This window comes from Mesoplodon mirus (genome assembly GCF_964341445.2).
Source record: "Mesoplodon mirus genome assembly, chromosome: 6".
NCBI lineage: Eukaryota > Metazoa > Chordata > Mammalia > Artiodactyla > Ziphiidae > Mesoplodon > Mesoplodon mirus.
In genome coordinates, this window is record NC_138982.1 from 15326361 (window position 1) to 15353379 (window position 27019).

At 41.2% G+C, this 27019-nt stretch overlaps 2 protein-coding genes across 3 annotated transcripts in view; one reads left to right on the forward strand and one right to left on the reverse strand.

Annotated features, from left to right (window-relative positions):
* Nucleotides 1-27019, forward strand: part of RNF13 (ring finger protein 13) — a 230767-nt gene that overhangs the window by 26050 nt on the left and 177698 nt on the right. Inside the window, exon 1 of one of the 2 annotated variants that reach the window (XM_082625552.1) lies at nt 10883-10923. The exons of the other annotated variant lie outside the window; for it this stretch is intronic. The gene's annotated coding sequence lies outside the window, so the exon portion shown is untranslated. Of the gene's footprint in view, nt 1-10882; nt 10924-27019 lie in introns of those variants that run through there. 2 annotated transcript variants of the gene reach the window in all.
* ANKUB1 (ankyrin repeat and ubiquitin domain containing 1) overlaps nt 1-27019 on the reverse strand; it is a gene marked incomplete at both ends in the record, with an annotated part of 46991 nt that overhangs the window by 19867 nt on the left and 105 nt on the right. Inside the window, 2 exons of the mRNA XM_082625549.1 lie at nt 5173-5389; nt 25570-25713. Of these exons, the coding sequence (XP_082481675.1) occupies nt 5173-5389; nt 25570-25713 (361 nt within the window). The remainder of the gene's footprint in view (nt 1-5172; nt 5390-25569; nt 25714-27019) is intronic.

Below are 27019 nucleotides of genomic sequence, written 5' to 3' on the forward strand. Positions count from 1 at the left end.
TCCCCGAATTGTATATATTTACAGAACCTGGATTCACCCACTCTCTACTTACAAATCCACCTACCATGACCAAGCTGTGCAGGAAAGCAGGTGCAAGCAACAGTGCCTATTCTAGGGAATCGTCTCCAACCTCTCCTGCTGTGGTCCCTATATCCCAAGTTTCTGGATTCCTCATGCATACTCTGGGATCAATATCTGCCTATCTGATTTGGACTTTTTCTTTCTGAATGTGGAAACCATTTCTCTGGTTTGGGTTTCCCTTAGTGGGAATCAAAGCAAGGTATTGATCAGTACTTAAAGAACATCAATAAAAATAGGTATCAATAAAGACACGCTGGGTTGGCAGTTTAAGTTGTTGGAAAGAACCCAATCCTGAGTGGAGGATGACTAATTATTACCAGTATGACCTTGACCAAGTCACTTAACTTCTCTGAGCCTCAGTTTTCTCATTTATAAAAGGAACTAAAATGGCACAGTAGGTCTCTAAGGGGCCTGAGGGCTGGTGGGGGACCCTGGAGCCCGCCTAGATTTCAGGGTCTGAGCTGACAGGACCCTTCTCCTGGAATAGTCTCTCAGATGTGATGTTCTCAGTCTGGCCATGAATACATGCCATGAGGCATTCACAGTGAAAAGTACCAATGGCATCATTCTGTCCTGTATAGGTTGATTCAAGAAAAGGTGTGTGTGTGTGTGCACGCGCATGCATGCGTGCACATGTGTTGTGTGTATATTGGACCTATATGATGTGTCACTAAACCTCAAGTCACAAAATTTCAAAATCACAAACATTAGGGGATGTTTAGCTTTGATAAATTCTTGATAAGTTACTTATTAAGCATTTTATCACCAAAAAAGCCCTTTATCCCCTTATTACGTATCTTCTTCTTAATCCCTACAACCTTTCCGTCTCCATCCGCTTTATTAAAACTTCTCTCTCTAAGCTCACCAATGACCTCTAAGCAAAATCAAAAGGTTTTTCTCAGACACTGTCTTTGGCCTTTTACTAGCATCCCACAAACAGTCTCTTCATCATCTGTGACAATGCAAAGTTTGTGTTTTCTTCCCGACTCTGACAGCTTTCTGTGTCTCATTTTCTGACTCCTCTTCTGTCTACTTACCCTGACTTCAGCATGTCCTGAGCACTGGCCCTTGGCCCTTGACATGTCCCTCTCTGTATTTTTTTTTTTTTTTTTTTTTTTTGTGGTACGTGGGCCTCTCACTGTTGTGCCCTCTCCCATTGCGGAGCACAGGCTCCGGACGTGCAGGCTCAGCGGCCATGGCTCACGGGCCCAGCCACTTTGCGGCATGTGGGATCTTCCCGGACCAGGACATGAACCTGTGTCCCCTGCATCGGCAGGTGGACTCTCAACCACTGCGCCACCAGGGAAACCCCCCCTCTGTATTTACTGTCCAAGGAAAGCACCTCTCACAGTGCTGTACCCCCAACTCCATGGGCAGGACGCCTACAGCAATATCTGCTAAGCCAACCCATCCCTCAAGCCCTAGCTCCATATTTGTCATGGTGGAGAATTAGAAGAACTCAGTTGTACTTACAGCTTTGCCACTAACTAGCTGAGTAATTTTCAGGAAAAAAATGTACTCTCTGAGTTTCCTTATATCTAAAGTTGAAGACCCAAAGCATAAGCTCCTTTTCCCGAGTTCACCATTGCTGCCCTAGCGTCAGAGCCTTGGCATTTCCCTCTTCTTAGATGCGACCCAGCATGATGCTCTGTCACTCTCTCATGAATATCTCAGATTCGTCTCTTCCATTCCTCGTGGAATTAATTAATACTGGGATTATCAAAAGCTCCAGTTAGCATATCACTCTACTTCCAGGCTCTCCTCACTCCTTTCTCTCTTTCATGCTGCCTGCCACCAGATTAAACGTCTATTGAAACACTCCTGTTCCAGAATGTACATGGCTCTGTTTGCAAGCACAGGAAACCTGTGCTCTGTTGCCTCACCTCTAAGACCCTCCTCAATATGACCTCAGCTGTGAGATTCCCATGGGTCTCTACGAGGCTTCTCCACTCTTTAGAACAGTCTCCTGCTTTCTGTCTTCCCTGGATTAAGCCCACATTCTTTTTTTTTTTTTTTGATTTTTAAAAAATTCTATTAGAGTATAGTTGATTTACAATGTTGTGTTAGTTTCTACTGTACAGCAAAGGGCATCAGTTATACATAAACATATATCCCTTCTTTTTTAGATTCTTTTCTCATATAGGTCATCACAGAGCATTGAGCAGAGTTCCCTGAGCTATACAGTAGGTCCTTATTAGTTATCTATTTTATATATACTAGTGTGTATATATCAGTCCCAGTCTCCTAATTTATCCCTCTCTCCACCCCCACTTCCCCCCAGTAACCATAAGTTTGTTTTCTATGTCTGTGACTCTATTTCTGTTTTGTAAATAAGTCCACTTGTACCATTTTTTAAGATTCCACATATAAGTGATATCATATGATGTTTGTCTTTCTCTGTCTGACTTGCTTCACTCAGTATGACAATCTCTAGGTCCATCCATGTTGCTGCACATGTAAGCCCATGTTCTTGAACCTGTGGCTCATGCTTTTCTCCTGGCCTAGAAGCCTGGAATGTCTTCCCTTCCTCCTCTCAGATGATGCATATTTCTCGCATCTTTGTGTGCTCAAGTCCAACATTCTCCAAAAAGCCTTTCCTTGAGCCCTTCAGCCTACAAGGAGCTGGCTTATTGGACTATAACTGAGTAAATGTGCATTCATTTCTACCACTTCACTATAAATGCCCAGAGTGCAGAGGCAGTTTTATATATTACTGTATGAGCTGGTATGTGCAGGGACTAATTGAGCTACTTAAATCTTTTATTTTCTTTGACTGCTTCTCCAAAACCTTCTGACTCTCCACTGCCTTTGGAAAGGGGTCAATGTTCAACTCCTGACAGCATTGGGGGTGACTCATTGACTGGAAAGAGGAGAATCTGGAAGAGAGGCAGATCAAAGATTCCCTTACCCTGTAGTTTAAAAAGGTGGACTGGCTACTTAAAGACTGCTGGGGGGGGCTTCCCTGGTGGCGCAGTGGTTGGGAGTCCGCCTGCCAATGCAGGGGACATGGGTTCGTGCCCCGGTCTGGGAAGATCCCACATGCCGTGGAGCGGCTGGGCCCATGAGCCATGGCCGCTGAGCCTGCACGTCCGGAGCCTGTGCTCCGCAATGGGAGAGGCCACAACAGTGAGAGACCCACGTACAGAAAAAGAAAAAAAAAAGAAAAAGACTGCTAGGGGGACTTCCCTGGTGGTCCAGTGGTTAAGAATCTGCCTTCCAATGCAGGGGACCTGGGTTCGATCCCTGCTCAGGGAACTAAGATCCCACATGCCACGGGGCAACTAAGCCCATGCACCACAGCTACTGAGCCTGTGTGCTGCAAACTACAGAGCCCATGCGCTCTGGAGCCCATGCGTCACAACTAGAGAGAAGCCCAAAACTAGAGAGAAGCCCACGCGCCGCAACGAAAGATCCCGCATGCCGCAACTAAGACTGGCTGCAGCCAAAAATAAAATAAATAAATAAAATAAATTAAAAATAAATAAATAAAATGTTTACAAGGATTAAATTTTAAAAAAGAGATTTCTAAGTGTTTTAGGCAAAGGTGTGAAGCAGGTCAAAGGCTCTTCCTCCTTTTCCTTTGAGGTCCCTCTTTCCTTGCCCCTCCTCCCATGCCCTGTGTTCTCATGGTGGCCAAAGCCATCTACCCAGGTCATGCTGGAGCCGCTAACCTTACATCTGAAAAACCTCCTTCCTAGAGGGTCATTTTAAGGGGTGTTATCCTTGACACAGCCTGAGCAAGTCGTTTAACCATTCAGAACCTTTTTGCTGTCTTTATATCTGTAAAAATTAGGGGTTGGGGGACTTCCCTGGCGGTCCAGTGGTTAGGACTGCACACTTCCACTGCAGGGGGCATGGGTTCCACTCTGGTGGGGGAGCTAAGATCCCGCATGGCGTGCGCACGACCAAAAACCAAAATTAGGTGTTGGGCCAAGCCATTTCTAAATTCTCTTCGTGCTCTAAAATGTCACATCATGATCTGAGCAGCACAGGCCTGAAGAACAGTCACCTTAGTTTTCTCATTTATCCTTTGGCATTTCATTAAATAACTAGGTCGTAAGTTGCTCGAAGACAAATGCCACTTGCGTGCCCTTACTTAAATCAGCCGCCACCATGTTCTGTGCAGGGCTGATCCCCCAGCAAGCACACAGAGCAGATACGTGTTTACAGTAAGGTACTCTGAGGACGACTCCTAGAACATCACTTCCTCTGATCAAAAGCAGGGATGGTAATTGATGTCAAAGTTTTGAGAGCCTCAGTTAAAAATAACATGAAAGAATAAGCAAACATAATACTCAGGAAAGTAACAATAAATGCAAATTTAGCAGTTATCAAAAGCAAAACTGCTTAATTCATGGATGCCTACAGGCCCGATTGTAAGTTGGGAGAAATCAAATTCCGTTGCAGCAAATGTTATAGCACAATGTTACCTAAAGATGTGCCGTCAGCAAAAACTTATTCGCCTCCAGCAAGAATCTCTATCAAGTCTGAACCATTCGCCAATATGGTTAAAACAAATCTGACAGTCCTTTGAGTTTGGCTTAATGATGTATGGCTGCACCAGACATGACTGAAGTACAGTATTTAAAGAGAGGTTGTAATCTGTCCATCAGGGATGAATGGTGCTCACTGAGGCACCTGTTCGACCTGCACAGTAGTGGCTCATACTGTTTAATTAAAAGATTGTTTAATGTAACTGACAATATTTCAAAATGCGTTCGCATAAAGCAAGGTTTCAACCATATGTATCATATGCTACCACTTGCATTCAAAAGAGGAAAAAGAATATCTACTAGAACTTGCTTCTATATATGCTTGAAATATATTTTGAAAGAGAAAACTATAAACAGATCCTGAGGATATTAACAAGTCCTCTTGCTTTGAGCAGAGAGAATAAGACATGGCAGGGGTATGTGACCATTCTTATTTCTTAGCCTACAGACCCAGACACCAAAGAGGGGTTTTGATAATTTACATCCACACTGCGCCTACAGAGGTTTTAGTTTAGAAACAACTCCTCCTTCTGTTGTGAGTCTGGTATCAAAGAACCTGAGTGCTGAGTAGTAACTGCTATCATATAGTGGGTGGTACCGAGGTCTGTCTGGTAGTCCCTGAGCGTGTTGCAGTCGTACATCTCCAGTCCCTCTGGGGTCCGAAGACAGAAGACACTCACAGGGAATCCACATCTCAGAGCTATCAGTGTTCTCAGATCAGACACTTTTTTACCAAGGAGGGAAATGCTGTCCATTATGGGCATTGTCTCTTGGGTCACAGCATTGAACACGCAGAGAGTGGGCTTTTCTTCTTCCTAAGGGAAGAGAAAAGAAGGGAACTCAGAAATAAACACTGTCTGGGGGTTGGGACAAGGGACAAACATCTTGGAAGGTGGCTCTGAGTGCCTCTAGCTCCCACAACGTGGGTGCTAAGGATGAAAGCAAAGGCCAGTTAAATTCTCTGACTTCTGGTCTGAGTCTCATGCTTCTGTCCTGAGGAAATTTATGAGTCCTCCTCCTTTGAGAACAGTGAGGGAGACGTGGCAGGGCTTTGAGTCCCTTCTTACTTCTTAGTCTACGGACCCAGATACGCAGGAGGAGTGGTGAGAATTTATATCCACGCTGTGCTTATGCAGGTGCTAGTTTAGAAACAACTCCTCCATCATGCTGCACTTTAATTTGGAAATACTGTGGATTCTAAACCTCAGTCAACTGAAAAAATTATTTCTATGAGGTTATCTCTGGGGAGTGGAGCTGAGCTCAGGGTGGGAGGAGAGTTTTGCTTATCATTTTATGGTCTTCCTTGTCTGTATGGTTTGACTTTTTTCTTTTTTTTTTTTAATAACCACGTGTATTTACTTTTACTATTTAAAAAGGAAAGTACTAGATGTAAGTGAAAAAAGTTTCCTTTGTTCCTTTTGTTTTAGAATCTAAATAAGAAAGCAGGTGGAACTGAGATATCTGAAAGAGTTAAGAAGGAAAGTTTGGGAAAGTATTTTTCCTTCTGTTAACAGTTAAAGCAATCAAACTAAAAACACAGCAAAAGGGGAGAATGGGAAGGGAGGGAAGGTTATTAAAATTTTTACTTTTCTAACAACAACAACCAAAAAGAAACTGGCTTTACTTCCTCTTTAGTGGACTCAGGACGATCGTGTTTTTCTTTAGTGCGCTGCCGGTGTGGCAGATGTGAGCGTCGGGAGCTGCCACCGAGGGCTCCGGTAAGAGTAACGTGGGACCTTGAGCAAAACTGAGAAGCAGAGCCCTGGCCTCCAGCTTCCTCCAGGGGACTCCAGCCAGTCACCGCTCCCTTGTCCCGCCCGTTACCCTCCCCTTTTCTCCCATCAAATTCGTCTAGGGTTTCTGCAGGGACCCCTCCCTGCTTCAGGTTTATGATACATTAAAATCATCCCCCACCTACCAGATAACACATTGCCAGAATGTGATCAACATGCAGATCTCTTTGAAAGAGCTTTTAAGGAGTATGTAGTGTTATTGATGAAAGTTTAGGCTGCAGTGCTCTGATCTGGGGTCCATTTCAGTGACTCAGGTCACTGGGAGAGGTTCCGATGTCTTCTGCTGAGCATAAAGCCATTAGCCAGCTGAGCTGCTGGCTGAATTTAAAGTGCTTAGGACAGTTTTCCTCAACAGTTTCTCATAAATCCGCTCAATAAAAATTGAAAGAACATAAGGATTCACCCTTTCCCTTTCAACATGCTCATGTTTTCCTATGGCTCCATTAATCCATGGGGTATATATGGGCAGGAAGAAATTCCTATGAAAGGTGAATAAAAAGATAGTGAGGAAGAGAGAAAAATTATACTTTATGTAATAGTTGTTCCTTATGTATTTTATGATTACTCTGATTTCCCTAAAGTTAGCCCTTGGTATAGGTTCTAATTTATATTTAGAATTAAATGTGTATCATGCAAACAAAGCAGCAAAGGCTCCAGTCACCCTTAACAGTTAACTAACTACTATTTGATGTTAGAAAAATAAGTTTAAAAGATGCTTCTCAGAATATGAATAAACGTTTGCCTCCTTCGTTCTAATCCGTGTTATTGTGGAAACTATTGCTTGAGTTTTGTTCATTGTTGTCACCCAGTGCCTAGAATAGTACCTGGTACAGAGTAGACTGTCCATAAATATGTATCAAATAAATAATTCATAACATATCTGGAACATAGTTCTCATTGTACTATTTTAACTCTATATATTCACCATTTTATAAAACTTGCTTTTGTGGGAAACCCATTTTAAGTTCCAGTGTAGCACACCAGTTGGTGACACTTCTTCCTGTTGCATATACAGAGAATGAGCAGATAGCTGTTGATTACCAGCAACTTGCTAACTCACATTATCTATTTAAAAAAAGGAATCTGGGCTTCCCTGGTGACGCAGTGGTTGACAGTCCGCCTGCCGATGCAGGGGACACGGGTTCGTGCCCTGGTCCGGGAAGATCCCACATGCCGCGGAGCGGCTGGGCCCGTGAGCCATGGCCACTGAGCCTGCGTGTCCGGAGCCTGTGCTCCGCAACGGGAGAGGCCGCAACAGTGAGAGGCCCGCGTACCGCAAAATAAAATAAAATAAGATAAAAATTTAAAAAGGCATCTATCTATGTGATACCCCTCCCCAAATGTTCTGAATGGGGGAACACTGGTAGTTATACCCAAGACAGTCAGATGCTATTAAATAAGCAATCCCATAAACAAATCATTGTTGGACAAATGTAAAATTAGATTTTCTGCTTTACAAACAAACCAAGACACTATGGTAGGAGATACATACAAAGTGTCTTACTTTTCAATTAAAAAAATACATAGATCTATTGCATGGTAATAATTCCACTTTTGTTTTCAAAAAATAAATGCAGGGGGCTTCCCTGCTGGTCCAGTGGCTAAGACACCCCACTCCCAATGCAGGGAGCCAGGATTTGATCCCTGGTCAGGGAACTAAATCCCACATGTCGCAACTAAAAAGATCCTGCATACCACAGTGAAGATCCCGTGTGCTGCAACTAAGACCTGATGCAGCCAAATAAATAAATTAATTAAAACAAACAAAACAAAAAGTAAATGCAAACTCACTGTAAATACATACATGTGCATTAAATAGGAAAAGTTGAGACATAGAAGGTAATGCAAGTTTTGAACACTGCAGTATCTTTCACAAATTCTTTTTTTTTTTAATTTTATTTTTATTATTTTATTATACAGCAGGTCCTCATTAGTCATCAATTTTATACACAACAGTGTATACATGTCAATCCCAAACGCCCAATTCATCACACCACACTACAACCACCACCACCCCTGCCACTTTCCCCCCTTGGTGTCCGTGCGTTTGTTCTCTACATCTGTGTCTCAATTTCTGCCCTGTAAACCGGTTCATCTATACCATTTTTCTAGGTTCCACATATATGCGTTAATATACGATATTTGTTTTCCTCTTTCTGACTTAACTTCACTCTGTATGACAGTCTCTAGATCCATCCACGTCTCTACAAATGACCCAATTTTGTTCCTTTTTATGGCTGAGCAATATTCCATTGTATATATGTACCTCATCTTCTTTATCCATTCGTCTGTCGATGGGCATTTAGGTTGTTTCCATGACCTGGCTATTGTAAATAGTGCTGCAATGAACATTGGGGTGCATGTGTCTCTTTGAATTATGGTTTTCTCTGTGTATATGCCCAGTAGTGGGATTGCTGGATCATATGGTAATTCTATTTTTAGTTTTTTTAAGGAACCTCCATACTGTTCTCCATAGTGGCTGTATCAATTTACATTCCCACCAACAGGGCAAGAGGGTTCCCTTTTCTCCACACCCTCTCCAGCATTTGTTGTTGTAGATTTTCTGATGATGCCCATTCTAACTGGTGTGAGATGATACCTCATTGTAGATTTGATTTGCATTTCTCTAATAATTAGTGATGTTGAGCAGCTTTTCATGTGCTTCTTGGCCATCTGTATATCTTCTTTGGAGAAATGCCTATTTAGGTCTTCTGCCCATTTTTGGATTGGATTGTTTGTTTTTTTAATATTGAGCTACATGAGCTGTTTATATATTTTGGAGATTAATCCTTTGTCCGTTCCTCTTTTAGAGCTGTTAGCAGTTGCCTTATGTATTGAGATTCTCCTATGTTAGGTGCATATATATTTATAATTGTTATATCTTCTTCTTGGATTGATCCCTTGATCATTATGTACTGTCCTTCCTTGTCTCTTGTAACATTCTTTATTTTCAAGTCTATTTTATCTGATATGAATATTACTACTCCAGCTTTCTTTTGATTTCTATTTGCATGGAATATCTTTTCCCATCCCCTCACTTTAAGTCTGTATGTGTCACTAGGTCTGAAGTGGGTCTCTTGTAGACAGCATACAGATGGATATTGTTTTTGTATCCATTCAGCAAGCCTCTGTCTTTTGCTTGGAGCATTTAATCCATTCAAGTTTAAGGTATTTATCGATATGTATGTTCCTATGACCATTTTCTTAATTGGTTTGGGTATGTTTTTGTAGGTCCTTTTCTTCTCTTGTGTTTCCCACTTAGAGAAGTTCCTTTAGCATTTGTTGTAGAGCTGGTTTGGTGGTGCTGAATTCTCTTAGCTTTTGCTTGTCTGTAAAGCTTTTGATTTCTCCATCGAATCTGAATGAGATCCTTGCTGGGTAGAGTAATCTTGGTTGTAGGTTCTTCCCTTTCATCACTTTAAGTATATCATGCCACTCCCTTCTGGCTTGTAGAGTTTCTGCTGAGAAATCAGCTGTTAACCTTATGGGAGATCCCTTGTATGTTATTGTTCGTTTTTCCCTTGGCTGCTTTCAATAATTTTTCTTTGTCTTTAATTTTTGCCAGTTTGATTACTATGTGTCTCGGCGTGTTTATCCTGTATGGGACTCTCTGCCCTTCCTGGACTTGGGTGGCTGTTTCCTTTCCCATGTTAGGGAAGTTTTCGACTATAATCTCTTCAAATATTTTCTCTGGTCCTTTCTCTCTCTCTTCTCCTCCTGGGACCCCTATAATGTGAATGTTGTTGTGTTTAATGTTGTCCCAGAGGTCTCTTAGGCTGTCTTCATTTCTTTTCATTCTTTTTTCTTTATTCTGTTCCACAGCAATGAATTCCACCATTCTGTCTTCCAGGTCACTTATCTGTTCTTCTGCCTCAGTTATTCTGCTATTGATTCCTTCTAGTGTAGTTTTCATTTCAGTTATTGTATTGTTCATCTCTGTTTGTTTGTTCTATAATTCTTCTAGGTCTTTGTTAAACATTTCTTGGATCTTCTCGATCTTTGCCTCCATTCTTTTTCCGAGGTCCTGGATCATCTTCACTATCATTCTTCTGAATTCTTTTTCTGGAAGGTTGCCTATCTCCATTTCATTTAGTTGTTTTTCTGGGGTTTTATCTTGTTCCTTCATCTGGTACATAGCCCTCTGCCTTTTCATCTTGTCTGTCTTTCTGAGAATGTGGTTTTTGTTCCACAGGCTGCAGGATTGTAGTTCTTCTTGCTTCTGCTGTCTGCCCTCTGGTGGATGAGGCTATCTAAGAGGCTTGTGCAAGTCTCCTGATGGGAGGGACTGGTGGTGGGTAGAGCTGACTTTTGCTCTGGTAGGCAGAGCTCAGTAAAACTTTAATCCACTTGACTGCTAATGGGTGGGGCTGGCTTTCCTCCCTGTTTGTTGTTTGGCCTGAGGCAACCCAACACTAGAGCCACCTGGGCTCTTTGGTGGGGTTAATGGCGGACTCTGGGAGGGCTCACTTCCCAGAACTTCTGCTGCCAGTGTCCTTATCCCCACAGTGAGCCACAGCCACCGCCCGCCTCTGCAGGAGACCCTCCAACAGTAGCAGGTAGGTCTGGTTCAGTCTCCCCTGGGGTCACTGCTCCTTCTGCTGGGTTCTGATGTGCACACTACTTTGTGTGTGCCCTCAAGAGTGGAGTCTCTGTTTCCCCCAGTTCTGCCGAAGTCCCACTAGGCTTCAAAGTCTGATTCTCTAGGAATTCCTCCTCCCGTTGCCGGAACCCCAGATTGGGAAGCCTGATGTGAGGCTCAGAACCTTCACCTCAGTGGACGGACTTCTGTGGTATAAGTGTTCTGCAGTCTGTGAGTCACCCACCCAGCAGTTATGGGATTTGATTTTACTCTGATTGTGTCCCTCCTACCATCTCATTGTGGCTTCTCCTTTGTCTTTGGATGTGGAGTATCTTTTCTGGTGAGTTCCAGTGCCTTACTGTTGATGATTGTCCAGCAGCTAGTTGTGATTCTGGTGTTCTCACAAGAGGGAGTGAGGACACGTCCTTCTAGTTCGCAATCTTGGTTCCTCTTTTTTTTTTTTTTTTTTTTTTTTAAATATATTTTGCTATTTTGGAGTTGCTGCACCAAACAAGCAGAAACGTGCCCCAACTGTTCCAGAGAAGACCAAAAGGGGAAATAATGTTTGTTTTTGTTAAACTGCAAGTTGAGATGTCTTCATAAACATCTTAGCCTCATGAACTTCTCCTTTTGTACGATAGTCATTCTGGAGAGGTTATACTTGGAGTCTAGGACAGTGAATTGAAACAACTTTCCTCAACAAATTCTTTTTTTTTTCACCCCCGGCCATGCCTCATGGCTTGCAGGATCTTAGCTCCCCACATGTTCTGACCAGGGATTAAACCCCGGCCCTCAGCAGTAAGAGCGTGGTGTCCTAACCACTGGACTGCCAGGGAATTCCCCACCAAATTCTTTATATACTATTCTTTAAGGGTTTAAGTTTAGAAAAAATAGCCATTTTATTTAGAAACATGTTTTTACTTGTAAATTATACATTTTAAGGAGCATGTTTATACATGTTTTTGTGTTTAAATTGCGTTTAAAATCTAAGTTCACATATGCATCTCATAGAGTTTGGTGGTTTTTTTTAAAGAAATTTATTTATTTATTTGGCTGCATTGGGTCTTCATTGCTGTGAGCAGGCTTTCTTTAGTTGTGGTGAGTGGGGGCTACTCTTTACTGTGGTGCGTGGGCTTCTCATTGCGGTGGCTTCTCCTGTTGCGGAGCACGGGCTGTAGGCACGCCGGCTTCAGTTGTTGTGGCACGTGGGCTCAGTAGTTGTGGCTCGTGGGCTCTAGAGCACAAGCTCAGTAGTTGTGGCTCGCGGGCTCTAGAGTGCAGCCTCAGTAATTGTGGCTCGTGGGCTTAGTTGTTCTGCAGCATGTGGGATCTTCCCGGACCAGGGCTCGAACCCGTGTCCTCACTGGTAGGTGGATTCTTAAGCACTGCACCACCAGGGACATCCCTAGATTTTGGTGTTTTAAAAGTGCCTTTTGGAAGCTAAACTGTATATGATTTTGAATCCGTTTTAGACCTACCAGTATAGTTCACACTTCTCCAGTTTGTCTGATAGACATCCACTCAGTGGTGCCACAAATAACACAATCTTTCACCATAAAACAACTTTCCAAGGATGCCAGAAAGAATTAACTAAGTTTTAACCGCAGCCCTTGGTTGGTGGAAGTATTGTGATAGGAGGCAGGGAAGCCATAAAGAGTGTTAGGGAGGGAGTTCCCTGGTGGCCTAGTGGTTAGGATTTCGGGCTTTCACTGCTGTGGCCCGGGTTCAATCCCTGGTGAGATCCCATAAGCCGTGCAGTGCAGTGAAAAAAAAAAAAAAAAGAGTGTTAGGGAGGCTGAGTCTTCCTCACACTTTAGAAGACACCACCTGCCAGATGGTTGCTTCTCAGCTCCCTTTGCTGTGCGACCCAGATGTGTGACCAGGGTGCTGCCCAGTCAAGCCTCCCCATCCACCTCCACTTTGAATTCGGAGCCAGGAAGGCAGAGAAGCAGCAGACACGGGGACTCTTCCCTGGCAGTGACAGATCTGAAGCACTGCTGGCCTGGCAACAGGGCTGGCAGCTGCGTCCAGTGCCTGCTTTGAGGTCTCTAGGGTGGCTGCAGCGGGGGCCTTCCTGGACTAGTTGTGGGTCATGATTTAGAAATTATTTCTGGCTGCATAATCTCTGAGCCCGATTCTCTAATCTTCCTGTCAAGACTGTGAACTACGCAATAGCCTTTCTTATATGTTTGTTTGCCTCTTTAATTGTCCAGGTTCCTTTCTGCTGCTTGCAACCTAAGAACCCTGATGCTGGATAGGGAAAAGCACTAAGACTGGAGCACTTTGCCTCGAGGGTAGAAGGGGAGGAGAGATGTCACAGCAAGGGAGGGAACCCAAACCCTGAAATGCATCTCAATACCTATGACGTTTCTCACAACAATCATATACCTTCTTGTTTATTTTCATACTTTATCCCTCAAGCCTTCATCAGCTCATTTACTCAACACATATTTATGGAGAACCTACTGTGTGCCAGGTATTATTCTATGCACTGGTGACAACAATGAACAAAACTCAAGCAATCGTTTCCACAATTACACAGGTTAGAATGAAGGGGGTAATTGGCGACAGCACCTCTGCATGCCACACAGTGACCCAGGCCTTTGCGGTGCCTCATGTGTGGTTTACAGGAACACTGCAGCCGCATCAGCAATGAATGGGCAGGGCTGAAACCTGTGCTAATAGAACATGGTGATACATGCCAGAGAAAATATTTCTTGTGGTTTCTGTAGGAGTTCTTTTCCAAAGAAAGAAAAATTAAGGCAATGTTCTTTCCCTACTATTCTTATGTCATCCCCCATTCACGTTTCCAAATGTGTCTACATTACCATTAAAGGAGAAAGTGTAATTAGCAGAGAAACTGGAAAATCTATTGACTATTTAGAATAGAACACCTCCATTTATCTAATGTCTTTCCCACTTTTCACACAAGCAAAACCTTGTAATCCATACGAAAATATAAGCGCAATTAAGAAACCAAATAGTCTGGATTTATTTCATGACACATGGTATCTACTTACATCTTTTTTTTTTTTTTTTTTTTTTTGCGGTACGCGGGCTTCTCACGGTTGTGGGCCCTCCCGTTGCGGAGCACAGGCTCCGGACACGCAGGCTCAGCGGCCATGGCCCACGGGCCTAGCCACTCCGCGGCATGTGGGATCCTCCCGGACTGGGTCACGAACCCGTGTCCCCTGCATCGGCAAGCGGACTCTCAACCACTGCGCCACCAGGGAAGCCCCCTTACATCTTTTTAAAAAGAAAAAATTGCTTACTTGCCAAGTTTTTGGTTCATATCATGCTATTTCTAACTTGTACCAAAATAAATTGAGACTCTAGCTTTCCTAGATTCTCAGAAAATAGAACTAATTGCATGAAGTAACATAGTTAGATAGGAAAAGTACTACTTAAGTTTGTATGCATCTAATTATGCAATAAAGCAATAATATGACTTAGAAGGTAGTCTTTGGTTACCTAAGATAGATCAAACAGTATAGAGTTGATATGACTTCATTCTCTGAAGCAAGGGACATTTTCATAAAGTATTTTTGTTGTTACAAACCCAGTTTGGACGTTATCATACATAAACAGTGAATAATGTGGACTTTTGACATAGGCCTGTTATATCATCTAATTTAACAGGAACTGAGTTAGGATGGAAACCAGTATTTATGGCTTTGCAGGTAAGTCTCTTCCTTCAGATTCAAGATATTGTTTTCCTTCCCAAAACTAGTGATAAGAAATTCTCTAAATGTGATTCTGCCAGAGAAGGTGAAGATGAAGATCAGTAAAAATTCCATGGAACTTGAGAGTTTTTAATTAAACCCTTCATGTTGGCCAGCCCTGTGACTCATAATTATATTCTGCCTGGGCTTTCTGGAATAGCCTTTTACCTCTACATTCTGTTCTTGTCATTAGTAGTTTAGAAATCCAGGGAAAGGTTAGAGTTCAGTGCAAAGGCAGCTTGCATCACTGTGACAGATGATGCTTAATTGGCAGAAGTTATGAAATATTTTTGTAAGTAAAACTATGAACACAGGTTACTTTGGGGAGGAAAATTGGGGGCCAGAGGTAGGAGAGAGACTTTTTACTGTGTATCCTGCTGTACCACTGGAATTGAGCACCATGTGACTGTACTACCTGCTCAAAAATAAATAAAAAAATTTTAAAATAATAAAGTCAGTGCTTAGTTGAGTAAAAGTATTCTATTCATACTCTTAACATACTTTGTCTACATCCCTGAATAGCTATGGTTCAATTAGATTCCTCTAGCTATTTCAAATATTAGTACTGGGGCTTCCCTGGTGGCGCATGGTTGAGAATCTGCCTGCTAATGCAGGGGACACGGGTTCGAGCCCTGGTCTGGGAAGATCCCACATGCCGCGGAGCAACTAGGCCCATGAGCCACAACTACTGAGCCTGCGCATCTGGAGCCTGTGCTCTGCAACAAGAGAGGCCACGATAGTGAAGAGGCCCGCGCACCATGATGAAGAGTGGCCCCCGTTTGCTGCAACTAGAGAAAGCCCTTGCACAGAAACGAAGACCCAACACAGCCGAAAATAAAAATAAAAATAAATAAATAAATAAAAGATTACTATTAATTAAAAAAAGCCAAATATTAGTATTGATCTTATACAACTATCTCCAAGCAAGCAAGCAACAAAAAAGTCTTGGACATCATTATTGGTGTTGGAGAATTCCAGGAAATTTTAGAGGGTTTATACTGTACAATAAACAAAAACACAGTATGTATATACATATTTAAAGACATGAGACATTTAAGAAATGACATAGAATTTAGGTCTGCTTAAAAAAAGTATTATACTACAATTTTCTGAGTATCAGAGAAAAGCAGAAGAAATCAGAATTGTTTTTATTTCCTTTTTTGATAACTAGACATTTTTCAAGAACCTAAAAATAATACCTCTAAAATCAGGAACAAGACAAGGATGCCAAAAAAAAAAAAAAAAAGACAAGGATGCCCACGCTTGCCACTCTTATTCAACATATTGGGAAGTTCCAGCCAGAGCAATTAAGCAAGAAAAAGAAAGGAAAGGCATTCAAATTGGAAAGGAAGATGTAAAGCTGTCACTATTTACGGATGACATGATTTTATATAGAGAAAACCCTAAAGACTCCACCAAAAAACTATTAGAAATAATAAGCAAAGTTGCAGGGTACAAAATCAACCTTCAAAAATCTGTTGCATTTCTGGATGGTAACAATGAACTAGCAGAAAGAGAAATTAAGAAAACAATCCCATTTACAATCACAACACAAAGAATAAAATACCTAGGAATAAATTTAACCAAGGAGGTGAAAGACCTGTACACTGAAAACTGTAAGACATTGTTGAATGAAACTGAAGAAGACACAAAGAAATGGAAAGATATGCCATGCTCATTGACTGTAAGAAGCAACATTGTTAAAATGTCCATAATAACAAAAACAATCTACAGTTTCAATGCAATCCTTATCAAGATCCCAAGGACATTTTTCACAGAAATAGAACAAAAAAATCCTAAAATATATATGGAACCACAGAAGACCCAGAATAGTCAAAGCAAGTTTGAGAAAAAAGAACAAAGCTGAAGGTATCACATGCTCTGATTTAAAACTATATTACAAAGCCATAGTAATAAAAATGGCATGGTATTGGCAGAACAACAGATATATAGATTAATGGAACAGAATTGAGAGCTCCAAAATAAACCCACACATATATGGACAATTAATTTACAACAAAGGAGCAAAGAACATACAATGGAGAAAGGATAGTCTCTTCAATAAATGTTGCTGAGAAAACTGGATAGCCACATTAAAAAAAAAGAAAGAAAAAGGAAAGACACTAGATCAATATCTCATACCATACACAAAAATCAACTCAAAATAGATTAAAGACTTAAATGTAAGACCTGAAACCATGAAATGCAATAGAAGAGAACATAGGCAGTGTGCATTTTGACATTGGTCTTAGCAATATCTTTCTAGATATGTCTCCTCAGGCAAGGGAAACAAAAGGAAAACAAATGGTACTACAACAAACTAAAAAGATTCCACAGAGCAAAACAGTAATTCAAAAAGATATATGCACCCCTATGTTCACTGCAGCATCATTTACCATAGCCAAGATATGGAAACAACATAAATGCCCATCAATGAACAAATGGATAAAGAAGATGTGGTGTGTATGTGTATGTATATATACACACACAACATATATATATATATATATATATATATATATATATATATATATATATATATACAACGGAAGTACTCAGCCTTAAAAATGATTAAAATCTTGCCATTTGCGACAACATGATGGACCTAGAGGAATTTATGCTAAGTGAAATAAGTTAAACAGAGAAAGACAAATACCATATGATTTCATTCATACATGGAATATAAAAAACAAGCAAACTAACACATAAAATTGAACAAACCAAACCAAAAGGTAGATATAGAGAACAGAGTAGTGGTTAGCAGAGGGAAAGGGGTGGTGGGAGGAGGACGAGATGGGTAAAGGGGATCAACTGTATGGAGATGGTTGGAAACTAAATTTCTAGTGGTGAGCATGCTGTAGAGTATAAAGAAGTAGAAATATAATACTGTACACATGAAAAATATGTAATGTAATTTTATAAACCAATGTTGCCCCAATAAAAAATAAACTTTAAAAATTTATCTAGGGCCTCCCTGGTGGCGCAGTGGTTGAGAGTCCGCCTGCCGATGCAGGGGATACGGGTTCGTGCCCCGGTCTGGGAGGATCCCATATGCCGCGGAGCGGCTGGGCCCGTGAGCCATGGCCGCTGGGCCTGCGCATCCGGAGCCTGTGCTCCGCAACGGGAGAGGCCACAACGGTGAGAGGCCCGCATACAGCAAAAAGAAAAAAAAAAAAAAATAAAAAAATAAAAAAAAAATTTATCTAAAAAAGTATAATAAACAGATTTAAAAAATAGATACATGAATAAATGCTTATAAGACATTAAAAATGTATAAAATATGGCCTTTTTATTTACATAAATGGAATCATACAATGTTTTTTTTCTGACTTATCTTTACTACTTAATAATAAATATTTTAGAAAATTCCTTTAAAAACTAGACTTCCCACTTAGTCAATCAGTAAAATATATGAAAAGAAAAAGAGTTAGCTTTAGCTACCATAAACTTCTTTTAATGCTAACCATGAGAAAATAAGTGCCCCATTTAGCAGAAAATATGTACTTTACTAAGTTCCTTGAGGCTCTTGTTTTCATATGGGGTAGAGAACCAGTACTGAATACTATTTCTATCCTAGAGAGAAGCTCTTAATACTCTTTAGACTTCCGGGTAAGATGGCGGAAGGGTAAGACGCGGAGATCACCTTCCTCCCCACGGATACACCAGAAATACAGCTACACGTGGAACAACTCCTACAGAACACCTACTAAACGCTGGCAGAAGACCCCAGACCTCCCAAAAGGCAAGAAACTCCCCACATACCTGGGTAGAGCAAAGCGGAGAGATTCCCGCACAGAGGATCGGTGCCGAGCGGCACTCACCAGCGCGAGAGGCTTGTCTGCTCGCCCGCCGGGGCGCGCAGCGCTGGAAGCTGAGGCTCGGGCTTCGGTCAGAGCGCAGAGAGAGGACTGGGGCTGGCGGCGAGAACTCAGCCTGAAGGGGACTAATGTGCCACAGCTAGCCGGGAGGGAGTCCGGGAAAACTCTAGAGCTGCCGAAGAGGCAAGAGACTTTTTCTTCCCTCTTGGTTTCCTGGTGCGCGAGGAGAGGGGGTTAAGAGCGCTGCTTAAAGGGGCTCCACAGACGGGCGCGAGTCACGACTGAAAGCGCGGAGCCCAGTGACGGGCGTGGGATGCTGGGGCTGCTGCTGCCGCCGCCAAGAAGCCTGTGTGTGAGCGCAGGTCACTGCCCACACCGCCCTTCCGGGAGCCTGTGCAGCCCGCCACTGCCGGGGTCCCGGGATCCAGGGGCGGCTTCCCTGGGAGAACGCACGGCACGCCTCGGGCTGGTGCAACGTCACGCCGACCTCTGCCGCTGCAGGCTCGCCCCGCACTCCGTGCCCCTCCCTCCCGCCCGGCCTGAGTGAGCCAGAGTCCCCGAAGCGGCTGCTCCTTTAACCCTGTCCTGTCTGAGCGAAGAACAGACGCCCTCCGGCGACCTACACGCAGAGGCGGGGCCAAATCCAAAGCTGAGACCCAGGAGCTGTGAGAACAAAGAAGAGAAAGGGAAACCTCTCCCAGCAGCCTCAGAAGCAGCGGATTAAAGCTCCACAATCAACTTGATGTACCCTGCATCTGTGGAATACATGAATAGACAACACATCATCCCAAATTGAGGAGCCAGGAGTCAGTGCTGTGCCTCTGAGGTGGGAGAGCCAACTTCAGGACACTGGTCCACAAGAGACCTCCCAGCTCCACATAATATCAAACGGCAAAAATCTTCCAGAGATCTCCATCTCAACACCAGCACCCAGCTTCACTCAACGACCAGCAAGCTACAGTGCTGGACACCCTATGCCAAACAACTAGCAAGACAGGAACACAATGCCACCCATTAGCAGAGAGGTGGCCTAAAATCATAAAAAGTCCGCAGACACCCCAAAACACACCACCAGACGTGGACCTGCCCACCAGAAAGACAAGATCCAGCCTCATCCACCAGAACACAGGCACTAGTCCCCTCCACCAGGAAGCCTACACAACCCACTAAACCAACCTTAGCCACTGGGGACAGACACCAAAAGCAACGGGAACTACGAACCTGCAGCCTGCAAAAAGGAGACCCCAAACACAGTAACATAAGCAAAATGAGAAGGCAGAAAAACACACAGCAGGAGAAGGAGCAAGATAAAAACCCACCCGACCTAACAAATGAAGAGGTAATAGGCAGTCTACCTGAAAAAGAATTCAGAATAATGATGGTAAAGATGATCCAAGATTCTATTTCCCAGATCCAAAATCTTGGAAATAGAATAGACAAAATGCAAGAAACAGTTAACAAGGACCTAGAAGAACTAAAGATGAATCAAGCATCGATTAAAAACACAATAAATGAAATAAAAAATACTCTAGATGGGATCAATAGCAGAATAACTGAGGCAGGAGAACGCATAAGTGAGGTGGAAGATAAAATAGTGGAAATAACTGCTGCAGAGCAAAATAAAGAAAAAAGAATGAAAAGAACAGAAGACAGTCTCAGAGACCTCTGGGACAACATTAAACGCACCAACATTCGAATTATAGGGGTTCCAGAAGAAGAAGAGAAAAAGAAAGGGACTGAGAAAATATTTGAAGAGATTATAGTTGAAAACTTCCCTAATATGGGAAAGGAAATAGTTAATCAAGTCCAGGAGGCACAGAGAGTCCCATACAGAATAAATCCAAGGAGAAATACGCCAAGGCACGTATTAATCAAACTGTCAAAAATTAAACACAAAGAAATCATATTAAAAGCAGCAAGGCAAAAACAACAAATAACACACAAGGGAATCCCCATCAGGATAACAGCTGATCTCTCAGCAGAAACTCTACAAGCCAGAAGGGAGTGGCAGGACATAATTAAAGTGATGAAGGAGAAAAACCTGCAACCAAGATTACTCTACCCAGCAAGGATCTCATTCAGATTTGATGGAGAAATTAAAACGTTTACAGACAAGCAAAAGCTGAGAGAGTTCAGCACCACCAAACCAGCTTTACAACAAATGCTAAAGGAACTTCTCTAGGCAAGAAACACAACAGAAGTAAAAGACCTACAATAACGAACCCAAAACAATTAAGAAAATGGGAATAGGAACATACATATCGATAATTACCTTAAATGTAAATGGACTAAATGCTCCCACCAAAAGATACAGATTGGCTGAATGGATACAAAAACAAGACCCATATATATGCTGTCTACAAGAGACCCACTTCAGACCTAGAGACACATACAGACTGAAAGTAAGGGGATGGAAAAAGATATTCCATGCAAATGGAAACCAAAAGAAAGCTGGAGTAGCAATTCTCATATCAGACAAAATAGACTTTAAAATAAAGACTACTAGAAGAGACAAAGAAGGACACTACCTAATGATCAAGGGATCGATCCAAGAAGAAGATATAACAATTGTAAATATTTATGCACCAAACATAGGAGCACCTCAATACATAAGGCAAATACTAACAGCCATAAAAGGAGAAATCGACAGTAACACAATCATAGTAGGGGACTTTAACACCCCACTTTCACCAATGGACAGATCATCCAAAATGAAAATAAATAAGGAAACACAAGCTTGAAATGATACATTAAACAAGATGGACTTAATTGATATTTATAGGACATTCCATCCAAAAACAACAGAATACACATTTTTCTCAAGTGCTCATGGAACATTCTCCAGGATAGATTATATCTTGGGTCACAAATCAAGCCTTGGTAAATTTAAGAAAATTGAAATTGTATCAAGTATCTTTTCCGACCACAATGCTATGAGACTAGATATCAATTACAGGAAAAGAGCTGTAAAAAATACAAACACATGGAGGCTAAACAATACGCTACTTAATAACGAAGTGATCACTGAAGAAATCAAAGAGGAAATTAAAAAATACCTAGAAACAAATGACAATGGAGACACGACGACCCAAAACCTATGGGATGCAGCAAAAGCAGTTCTAAGAGGGAAGTTTATAGCAATACAATCCCACCTTAAGAAACAGGAAACATCTCGAATAAACAACCTAACCTTGCACCTAAAGCAATTAGAGAAAGAAGAACAAAAACATCCCAAAGTTAGCAGAAGGAAAGAAATCATAAAAATCAGATCAGAAATAAAAAGAAATGAAGGAAACGATAGCAAAGATCAATAAAACTAAAAGCTGGTTCTTTGAGAAGATAAACAAAATTGATAAACCATTAGCCAGACTCATCAAGAAAAAAAGGGAGAAGACTCAAATCAATAGAATTAGAAATGAAAAAGGAGAAGTAACAACTGACACTGCAGAAATACAAAAGCTCATGAGAGATTACTATAAGCAACTCTATGCCAATAAAATGGACAACCTGGAAGAAATGGACAAATTCTTAGAAATGCACAACCTGCCGAGACTGAACCAGGAAGAAATAGAAAATATGAACAGACCAATCACAAGCACTGAAATTGAAACTGTGATAAAAAATCTTCCAACAAACAAAAGCCCAGGACCAGATGGCTTCACAGGCGAATTCTATCAAGCATTTAGAGAAGAGCTAACACCTATCCTTCTCAAACTCTTCCAAAATATAGCAGAGGGAGGAACACTCCCAAACTCATTCTACGAGGCCACCATCACCTTGATACCAAAACCAGACAAGGATGTCACAAAGAAAGAAAACTACAGGCCAATATCACTGATGAACATAGATGCAAAAATCCTCAACCAAATACTAGCAAACAGAATCCAACAGCACATTAAAAGGATCATACACCATGATCAAGTGGGGTTTATTCCAGGAATGCAAGGATTCTTCAATATACGCAAATCAATCAACGTGATACACCATATTAACAAATTGAAGGAGAAAAACCATATGATCATCTCAATAGATGCAGAGAAAGCTTTCGACAAAATTCAACACCCATTTATGATAAAAACCTTGCAGAAAGTAGGCATAGAGGGAACTTTCCTCAACATAATAAAGGCCATATATGACAAACCCACAGCCAGCATCGTCCTCAATGGTGAAAAACTGAAAACATTTCCACTAAGATCAGGAACAAGACAAGGTTGCCCACTCTCACCACTCTTATTCAACCTAGTTTTGGAAGTTTTAGCCACAGCAATCAGAGAAGAAAAGGAAATAAAAGGAATCCAAATTGGAAAAGAAGAAGTAAAGCTGTCACTGTTTGCAGATGACATGATACTATACATAGAGAATCCTAAAGATGCTACCAGAAAACTACTAGAGCTAATCAATGAATTTGGTAAAGTTGCAGGATACAAAATTAATGCACAGAAATCTCTGGCATTCCTGTATACTAATGATGAAAAATCTGAAAGTGAAATCAAGGAAACACTCCCATTTACCATTGCAACAAAAAGAATAAAATATCTAGGAATAAACCTACCAAAGGAGACAAAAGACCTGTATGCAGAAAATTATAAGACACTGATGAAAGAAATTAAAGATGATACAAATAGATGGAGAGATGTACCATGTTCTTGGATTGGAAGAATCAACATTGTGAAAATGACTCTACTACCCAAAGCAATCTACAGATTCAATGCAATCCCTATCAAACTACCACTGGCATTTTTCACAGAACTAGAACAAAAAATTTCACAATTTGTATGGAAACACAAAAGACCCCGAATAGCCAAAGCAATCTTGAGAACGAAAAATGGAGCTGGAGGAATCAGGCTCCCAGACTTCAGACTATACTACAAAGCTACAGTAATCAAGACAGTATGGTACTGGCACAAAAACAGAAAGATAGATCAATGGAACAGGATAGAAAGCCCAGAGTTAAACGCACGGACATATGGTCACCTTATCTTTGATAAAGGAGGCAGGAATGTACAGTGGAGAAAGGACAGTCTCTTCAATAAGTGGTGCTGGGAAAACTGGACAGGGACATGTAAAAGTATGAGATTAGATCACTCCCTAACACCATACACAAAAATAAGCTCAAAATGGATTAAAGACCTAAATGTAAGGCCAGACACTATCAAACTCTTAGAGGAAAACATAGGCAGAACACTCTATGACATAAATCACAGCAAGATCCTTTTTGACCCACCTCCTAGAGCAATGGAAATAAAGACAAAAATAAACACATGGGACCTAATGAAACTGAAAAGCTTTTGCACAGCAAAGGAAACCATAAAGAAGACCAAAAGACAACCCTCAGAATGGGAGAAAATATTTGCAAATGAAGCAACTGACAAAGGATTAATCTCCAAAATTTATAAGCAGCTCATGCAGCTCAGTAACAAAAAAACAAAAAACCCAATCCAAAAATGGGCGGAAGACCTAAATAGACATTTCTCCACAGAAGATATACAGCCTGCCAACAAACACATGAAAGGATGCTCAACATCTTTACCCATTAGAGAAATGCAAATCAAAAGTACAATGAGATATCATCTCACACCAGTCAGAATGGCCATCATCAAGAAATCTAGAAACAATAAATGCTGGAGAGGGTGTGGAAAAAAGGGAGCACTCTTGCACTGCTGGTGGGAATGTGAATTGGTACAGCCACTATGGAGAACGGTATGGAGGTTCCTTAAAAAACTACAAATAGAACTACCATATGACCCAGCAATCCCACTACTGGGCATATACCCTGAGAAAACCATAATTCAAAAAGAGACATGTACCAAAATGTTCATAGCAGCCCTATTTACAAAAGCCCGGAGATGGAAACAACCTGAGTGTCCATCATCGGATGAATGGATAAAGAAGATGTGGCACATATATACAATGGAGTATTACTCAGCCATAAAAAGAAATGAAATTGAGCTATTTGTAATGAGGTGGATAGATCTAGAGTCTGTCATACAGAGTGAAGTAAGTCAGAAAGAGAAAGACAAATACTGTATGCTAACACATATATATGGAATTAAAAAAAAAATGTCATGAAGAACATAGGGGTAAGACAGGAATAAAGACACAGACCTACTAGAGAATGGACTTGAGGATATGGGGAGGGGGAAGGGTAAGCTGTGACAAAGTGAAAGAGCGGCATGGACATATATACACTACCAAACGTAAGGTAGATAGCTAGTGGGAAGCAGCCGCATAGCACAGGGAGATCAGTTCGGTGCTTTGTGACCGCCTGGAGGGGTGGGAAAGGGAGGGTGGGAGGGAGACGCAAAAGGGAGGGGATATGGAAACATATGTATATGTATAACTGATTAAATTTGTTATAAAGCAAAAATAAACAAATAAATAAATAAATAAAAAATATCAGACCAAAAAAAAAAAAATACTCTTTAGACTACCTGTCTCTTTGAGAAATTGTCAAAAGTTAAGGATCCTTCACCCAGAAGGTCTCCAGGTACATAATTTTGCATATTTTGCAGTTTTAGGGTTTTGTTCTTAAAGCCAGCCATGGACCCCAAATTAAGCACCACTGATTAAGGACAGTATAAATGGAAAATGCTGTCTCTGTTATATGTACACATAATTCACGAATGGCTGCGTTGTTGGATTTGAACGTAGATCCTGCCATTTCATTCTTATTGTTACTGAGAATTTCCTCCCTTTCCTCATTCCCCTAATCCATTGTAAGGCCATGGGAGTGACCTAATCTTCTTTCTCCCACATCAGTATTCCAGATCAGCCCCTTGGCCTTGATCCTATACTGGTTTATGGGTTGCTCTGCGATGACTGCTTTGGGGCAGGCAACAAGGGGGATAGAGGAGGGAAGGGAGAGAAAGAGAAAACAAAGGGAGCTCTATCCAGTCTCCATGCCTTATTTCCCCTTACAGCGCAAACTGTGCCTAAGTCTAGTTATGCAAGTGGAAGAGAGGGGAAGGCAAGAAGAGAAAACCTCTTCCTACGCTGTGAACTACTTTGGTTGAATTATTCATAACTTTATCTGAAATGAGGTGGACATCTTGGACAACTTGTTACTCTGATCATCCGTCATACCTTAACAAAGCATTTGAGAGCTGAACAAAAAGATATTCCAACATCAGTAAGACTCCAACTGTCCTTTAGGGCTGCTCCAGCATACATCAGCTCCAGATACCTCCTGCCTTGTTCATCTTCAGAGAGAGGAATGTGGAAATAATCCTTAAAAATCAATAGCATATCATGAAAACAGCATATCTCTACATTACTAGACCAGCAATATCATCTCTTATCTTTTACATTTTCCACTGAGTATTATAAAATTGGGACTGAAGGAGGAAGTATTAGACAGGGGTTCTTTATCTGAAGTCTTTAGACATCCCCAGAAGTTGATGGTTAGAACTTAGGTGGCAAAAAACTACATTTGGTTTTTATTAACTTCAAATAAAATTGGGATTTTTCTTATGTATATAGACAACAAGCTAAGGTAGCAGTAATTGACTGTTCCTGTGACTTTGTCACCAATAGAAATCACAGATATTTTCATATCCCATTATTGTTGTTGCAGATATCTCAAAATATTATTTATACTGATCTCCTTTGAAATTGTAATAGTGATGAGATACACTGCAAACACTTGTTAATGTGTTAATAAGGAAACCCACTGTCACAATATCACAATTTGTTTTTTAATTTTTTAAAGTTGTATTTCAGTATAACTGGTTTCCTTTTTGGGGGTATGTATTTTATTTTATGCATTTAAAGACATTCTGAGAAGGAGTCCATAGGCTTCACCAGACTGCCAAAGGGATCCATGATACATAAAGATTAAGAGCTTCTGTGTTAGAAGATCTAGATTTTAGGGATCATAGTAATTTACTATATATCATGTAACTATGATTCAATAAATGCTCCTTAGTAAATGGGAATAAATCATCTCCAAGTTAAATACCATTTGATGGTCAGTTCCTAAATATTTGTCTTAATTTTCCATTTTATAGTGAGTATTTATAAGAAATTTGTAAGAAGAGTACTGCACCCAAATTATTTTTTATTCTGGCTCTGTGATCCTAGGTTAAATGGTCAATCTATCTGAGCTTCAGTTTTCCCTGGATGCAAAATGAGGCTGTAACCCAGAAGTCCTCTCCACCTCCAAAATCCTTTGGTTCTTTATAGTTGCTTGCTCACCACACAGGCCATCTATCTGACAACTGTATGCTCCACTTACCTGACCTAGAGTTAATGCCTTGTTTTTCTCCTTTTGTGAAGAATTTCAGTAATACTATCTGGCCCATACACAATCTACAAATATCATAAAGATAAGCTAAACATTTTTTTCCCCTGAGAATTTTCCTGTCTAACACCTCCAGAGTTAATATCTTCTAACAAACGATTATGTAAGCAAGCAATGATATTTTCAAATAGTTTTAGTTCCCTGTTTGCTGAAAATGCACCCAATAGTATGTCTACCCCACATACAGTTTAAACTTCACTGCATAGTTAAAATTAATGCACATCTTAGTGGCTC